Source organism: Gavialis gangeticus, unplaced genomic scaffold (genome assembly GCF_001723915.1).
Source record: "Gavialis gangeticus isolate Ggan-Ray unplaced genomic scaffold, GavGan_comp1, whole genome shotgun sequence".
NCBI lineage: Eukaryota > Metazoa > Chordata > Crocodylia > Gavialidae > Gavialis > Gavialis gangeticus.
Genome location: NW_017729008.1, coordinates 41,550,349 through 41,557,323, shown reverse-complemented (window position 1 = coordinate 41,557,323; position 6,975 = coordinate 41,550,349). Strand labels below are relative to the sequence as shown.

At 42.4% G+C, this 6,975-nt stretch overlaps 1 protein-coding gene across 1 annotated transcript in view; it reads right to left on the bottom strand.

Annotated features, from left to right (window-relative positions):
- Positions 1 to 6,975, bottom strand: part of LOC109292083 (collagen alpha-1(VII) chain-like) — a 262,997-nt gene that overhangs the window by 175,632 nt on the left and 80,390 nt on the right. Inside the window, 3 exon segments of the mRNA XM_019509339.1 lie at positions 1,318 to 1,508; positions 2,001 to 2,144; positions 4,740 to 4,863. Coding sequence (XP_019364884.1) covers positions 1,318 to 1,508; positions 2,001 to 2,144; positions 4,740 to 4,863 — 459 coding nt within the window.

Below are 6,975 nucleotides of genomic sequence, written 5' to 3'. Positions count from 1 at the left end.
CATGACAAATAGATCCAAAGGGGTGATACTTCCCCTCTGTGTGGCATTGGAGTACTTCATCTAGAAAGGATGTGGATAAACTCAAGAGGGTCCAGAAGAGAGCCGCTCGTATGGTTAGGGGCTTACAGGACAAGCCCTATGACGAGAGACTGAGGGACCTGAACCTCTTCAGACTCCACAAGAGAAGGCCAAGAGGCAATCTTGCGGCCATCTACAAATGCATTGGGGGACACAGCAAGGGATTGGAGATGCTCTGTTCATCAGGGCACCTCTTGGGGTAACAAGGAATAATGGTGACAAGATGACAGAGAGGAGATTTAGGTTAGATATCAGGAAAAACTTCTTCACTGTGAGGATAGCCAAAATTTGGAATGGACTTCCAAGGGAGGTGGTGCTCTCCCTCCCTTGGGGGTCTGTAAGAGAAAGCTGGATAGGCATCTGGCTGGGGTCACCTGACCCCAACGCTCTTTCCTGCCCAGGGAAGGACGTCGGACTTGATGATCTGTTGAGGTCCCTTCTGACCTGAGCATCTATAAATCTATGAATCTATAAACTATCCCAGCCAAATACCTAGCTAACCCACTCTTGAAAATTTCCAGGGGTGGAAGTTCCAGGACCTCTCTAGGTAGTTGGTTCTAACGTTTGACCACCCTCATGGTCAGAAGGTTTAACCTAATCTCCAACCTAAATTTCCCCAGTTGCAGCTTGAGGCCATTGCTCTTAGTCCCCTACAGCTACAAAGAAAATCCCAGCTCCATCCTCTTTATAATGATCCTTCAGGTATTTGAAAACTGTTATCAAATCCTCCCTCAGTCTTTTCTTCTGCAGACTAAATAAACCTAGCTCTTTCAACATTTCCTTATAAGTCACGCTTCTCAGACCTCTAATAATTTTTGCCACTCTCACTGGACTCTTTCTAATCTGTACACATCTTTCTTGAAGTACAGGGCCAAAAGTGGACACAGTTCTCCACCAATATCTCTGTGTTCCACTGATATCAATGGCACGATAATTTCTAGTGGTGGATATTAAACCTCCCTCCTCTTTTGATCTTGCTTTCAGTCAGGACACAGGGTGAAAGCATAATCACTAGAGGCACACCATAGGGTTTAATCCTCATTAAATTAAATAGGCTTATAAAATTTAAACTTTTTTATTTTGGAACGTTGCGTCAATGTTTGCGTGCACTAGGTTTTCAAATGAATTAAGTTTTGGAGCCTCGCATCAGTGTTTGCATTCACCATATTTGCAAAGCTCTCCCTAGTAAATAAAGAATGAAGCATAGAAATGGAAAGGGCATGGGAGAAAGCAGCTCACCTGCCCAGGCTGTGGCTGGGCTTCTGGCAGCTGCAGGTCCGAGCATATGGTATCTATAAGCTCCCTGATGATCTGGGGAAAGTCATCGAAGGTGCTGATGTAGAAAACATTATGCAGGTTGCGGTGTAGCAGAATGCTACTCAGTTCTTCAGGGTCTGCTCTGGAGATGCCCACAGCAATGACACCAATTCCTGAAATAAATACCCCATTTGTTAGCTAGAAAGAAGCACAGGTTGAGAGTTTGCAAACCAAGTAGGGAATTTCACTTGTTACAGTGAGTCTGGGAACAGTGTGGCTAAAAGCCTGCATCCACATGGAAAATCTCAACCACACAGTAAATATCAGTGCCTCAGTTCCTGATTAGAATTTATCTTAATTCACAGGAACTCATTTACACTGGGGACAGGAAGTCATCTCTTAGTGACTAGGCCATCCAGAGATTAGTCATCTAAGAATATTAGGCTGGGCACATCCGTAGAGGATTTGGCTCATAAGGTTAGTTTAGGGGTCACCCACAAATTCAACAAAATAAGGAAAAGATGAAAGCTCAGAAAACCAAAACTGAGCTTGTAGGAGACTGGGTTAATATAAAGCCCAACTGGAACCTGTGTGGGTGTTTTTGCTGACTTACCTGGGATGGGGATCAAGGCCTTAAAAAGGTAAAAGTGCAACAGGGTCCCTACCTGAAGCATGGACTGCCCTGGCAGCTGGGAGCACATCGTCCTGTGACTGTCCATCAGTCACCAACACCAGGGTACGAGGGAAGTCTGGCCTGGTCCCTCTGGAGGGATGAAATAACTCCTTTAGCACATAGGCCATGGCACGACCTGCAAGAAGGCAGAAAGACACACTGTCTAGATCAGTGATTCTCACTCTTTTTAGACTCAAGGCCCCTTTGGAAAATGCCAGCTCTTACGTTTCACAAATTACTTGACTGCGGAGAAGTACAAGAATTCTTCTGTTGCAAAGCACTCGGAAAGGCCAGAACAGGACAGAATGGTTTTGACATTATGAAGTCCTGTCTGAAATCTCTAGGCTTTATCTTGTGAATTATCTTGTGTAGCTGTTTGAACACCTAATATTGCATGGTGCCCGTGGCACCTTTAAAAGGATCTCATGGCACCCCAGGGTACCATGCACTCCGATTGAGAATCACTGATCCAGATCCAACAAGGTCATGTTTATACGCTGCATCACTGATTGATCCATGTGAAAGCATATAGTCCACTCATATAAGGAGATCAAAAATGTCAGAGCTGAAGAATTATTTTATTTTCTGGAAAATCATGATAAATGCAGTAGAATTCAATAGAAAATTCAGGTCAGATTTGGTGAATAATTTCCGCCAGAAAAAAAAATTGAAAAAATGAATCAAGGAAAGTTACAATGATTTGTCCTGACATTTCAGAACCAAAACACTTAGAGTTTTCATTTTATTTCATTTCGAAATGATGCTTTCATTTGCAGAATTGCTAGAGTTCAGTTTTTAAAAAACCTTAGAGAGATAATAAAAGAAAAACCCACAAAAATAATTTTTTAATTTGAGTAAAAGTGCTTCAAATCAAGGTAGACAAGGTTATTTGGATAAATGTGATATCTTTTATGAGACCACTGAATAGTTGGAAAAATTGTTCTTTGCTGGCTTTCCGGCACAGGCGCCCTTCTTCAGGCACAAGGAGAGTTTGCTGGTCTGCATCTTCTCTCTAGGGTCTGAATAGGAGCAACAGAATAGAATAGAATAGAAGTCTGCGCTTGAAAGCTTGCAAAGACCAATTTTTCCAACTACTGAATTCATCTAAAAAATATCACATTTATCCAAAGAACTTTGTCTGCCTATGTCCTTAGACCAGGGGTGGGCAAAATGTGGCCCACAGGCCAGATGCAGCCCACCAGGCCATTCTATCTGGCCCGCAGGGCCCCTAAACAATTTAGAAAATTAATATTTATCTGCCCCTGGCTGCCTGTCATGCGGACCCCAATGGCTTGCCAAAACTCAGTAAGTGGCCCTCTGCCTAAAATAATTGCCCACCCCTGCCTTAGACCAACACAGCTACAACCAACACCCAGGAAAAATGGAAAATATCAAATCAAGATGACGTTTTGGTTGTTAGTAAGAAAACTGAAAACTTCTCATTTTGCAGCACCCCAAAGGGAGTTTTTTTGTGGAATTTTTTTGGTTATTTCAGTTGAGTCAATGACCTTGAAAAATTGATTATGTGCACAGCACTGGTAACCAAAAAAAGATCCACCTTAGGAAAGGGTAGACACTTAGAGAGGCAGCTTAAGAAAGGATAGAAAGAAGGCTAATTCCCTTCAGTTTAAAACTATGGGATGAGTTGATGAGTTCTTGTAATATGGAACTACATTACATCTATCATCTTGTTCCTACTCTCTAGCTAAACGGCCAAACCCTGTCTAATGCACCTGGCATTAGAGATACTGTGTATCCATGCACCTAGAACGGCTGGAGATTACTTTTTTAAACACATGGAATATTTAAAGCAAAAGTTCATTTTCCAGCCCTTATCCTCCCAACTATGATGCAGGAGGGGTAGATAATTTGATCCACAGTGTGTGCATCTACATGTTCATTAATGCACCATACTTATTGTGCATTAAGCTTAGTACTTAAGTACTAAATCAATGCACAATAGCTTACACTACTGCTCAGTAGTGCTGGTGCATGGGTTGTTTGGGCACTAACTGCATAGTAGCCTATTAGTATGTTTTTTTCCTGCCATGCTAGTACGCAGTTAGCATCTCGTGTAGATGCACTCAGTGGGAGGAATTTTCTAAAGTACTCTTCATTGCTCTAACTCTCTCCCCTTTGAACCTGATGGTAACATCTCTCATTGATTTTAGCAAGTCAATGCTAAGGTGAAGACGCAACCAACACTAATGGGTGTCACAGATATGCACCAAAAAGGGAAACTGACCCCGTGGTCTAAATAAATCAAGGCAGATACAATCTAGTGCTGAAACATGAATTCTTGCTCACATGACTGATAGGGTTAGGATCAAAGACAGAGGTAAAGCACTTTTTAAAAAATTCCCAGCAGGTAATAACTTTAGGTTTAGGGCTCTATGTTAGGTGTAAACATACACAATTGGGGGTCATAAGATAATAAAGATAAATTCAGAAATAAATCTGGGGCTCTTCTAAAAGAACCAGAATAACAGTACTGGCCATAACTAGAGGTGAAAACACACACCTCGAGTCCTCTCTTCAGCTTCACAGCATTTTGGATCTTCATTTCATAACCCAACTCTACAACAGACTGATTCACAACTCTAAAACAAAATGCATCACCTGAACCCTAAGGCAATTTATATCCAACTTCAGATCAGCACTTTGCAACTCGGGGCCATGCCTCAGATATAACATGTACATGCAGATATTGATGTGCATACATGATACCCACCAGTCTTTGTGTTGCCTCCAGCATAGCTCAGTCCCTGGATGGCTTTCAGGACTCCATTCCTATCCTTGTACTGGTTAAAATGGAACGCAGTCCGGGGCCCTTCACTGTACTGAGCAACAGCAATCTGGGGAGGAGATCACAAGGCCCATAAAGATGGCAGGAGGTAGGGTTATGAACACGTGAGTTAAGGACTAATGGGTTCATGAAATGGGGACACTGATAAATCTCTACCACTGATGAGCACATGGATACCTACATTTCATAAACAAGAGAAAGAAACCACCTTGGAGCCTCGATGTAAACATCCAAGCCAAACACTAGCTATGCTTCATGGATTAAATCAAAGGATAGATACTAACGTCAGTAGGTATCTTCCACTGATTACAATGGGCTTGGGGTTGGCCCCAAAATAAGACTGTTGAAGCTTCACATGTCAATAGTATTGGAAGTTTGCTGTTTAGTGATGGTCTAGCCTTGGGAACAATGCTAGAAAATGTATTAAATTAATGAACAACAGAGAGCATCAAGATAAGGAAGGGATGGGGCTCAAGTGAGCCATATTCAGTTCTTTGCTTTGCCACAATCTTCTCAGGTGACCAGTCACTTGTTTATGTTTGCTCACACTCAGCATAGGATCATAGGAAATTAAGGATGGAATGGACCTCACAAGGTCATCTAGTCCAGTCCCCTGCTCAAGGCAGAATCATCCCTGACTAAACCAGCCCGGCCAAATGTCTGTCTGTTCTCTGAAATTTCCAGGGATGGAGATGCCACAATCTCTCTAGGCGGCTTGTTCCAATGCTTGACCACCCTCAAAGTTGGAAAGTTCCTCCTAATCTCCAACCTAAATTTCCTCTGCTGCAGCTTGAGGCCATTGCTGCCAGTCCTGTCCTCTATGGCCACAGAAAACAGCCCATCTCCGTGCTCTCTGTTATCACCCTTCATGTATTTGAAGACTGTTATCAAATCCCCTCCTTCAGTATCCTCTTCGTCAGAAGAAATAACCTTAGTTCTTTGAGCCTTTCCTCATCAGTCTTGCTCCCAGGCTCCTGATCATTTTTGTCACCTATGTGTTGGACTCTTTCCAATTTGTCCACATCCTGCTTGAAGCATGAGGCCCAAAACTGGATAAAATACTCCAAGTGAGGTCCCACCAGTACTGAACAGAGAAGAAGAATCACTTCCCTTGAATTGCAAGCAACCCTTCTGTTGACAAAATCCAATATGCTCTTGGGTCTTTTTACAAAGAGGACATCATTGGCTGATACTCAGCTCATGGCCCACTGTAAGATTTGTTGAGCATTCGCTGTCGTATAGGTTTAAGATTCCATATGTGATGTTTGTAAATGGTAAAAATGTCAGCTGCATATAAAAGTAACCTGTATCCATAGAGTTGTCATCCATAATAATACTCCCTGAATATGGAGACTGTCTGCATTTAAAAAGGGCACAATCAGTAAAAATAGCAGGATTGCAATAGGCATCACCAGGAATTGGTTAATAAAGAACTGTTTCTTGATGTTGACAGAAAGCTCAAAGCCATACACAACCGTGGCAAAGGGGTTCATGATCACTTGGAGATTAGATCATGAACAGGCAATGGTAAAGAGGCATAAGTAATCTGGATGACTGTGGGGGTAACCAAGTGTTATACAAATAGATTTTTTGCCTATTGCTTTTAATCTTATGTATTTTCTTGAGTTTTGCATTGCCTTAAAAAACCCCATTTTGTATTACTCTGTAGTTTGACATAAGTGCTCAACCTTTGTATGCTGTATGTGTGAGAGAATGGGTGAGACTGTGTCTGTGGAAAAGGAAAACATCAGCTGGCAGCTAGCGACTGGCTGAAGAAAGCAGACAGATAAAAGACCAAAACAAGAAGAATCTGCCCCAACACAGTGAGAGAACAATGACAATCAACCTTCAAGGAAGAACACAGTGATAATCCAGCAAAAGCCCAGAGGACTGGGTGAATTGACAAGGCTACAAAAGATGGGGCAAGACATACCAATTTTGGCTCTTGTTCTGCATGTCATCTTGGAGCATTGGTTCGTCTGACAAGATGGACCGGCAGGAGCCTGGCTCCTACTTGTGATTAACCTGGCTGGCCACTAGTTGATCTGAGCACTGATAAGACTGGTAATATATACCAGTGCAGAACAGAAATTGAGGTATGAATGTGGTGTGTGTGTGTGTGTGTGTGTGTGTGTGTGTGTGTGTGTGTGTGTGTGTGTGT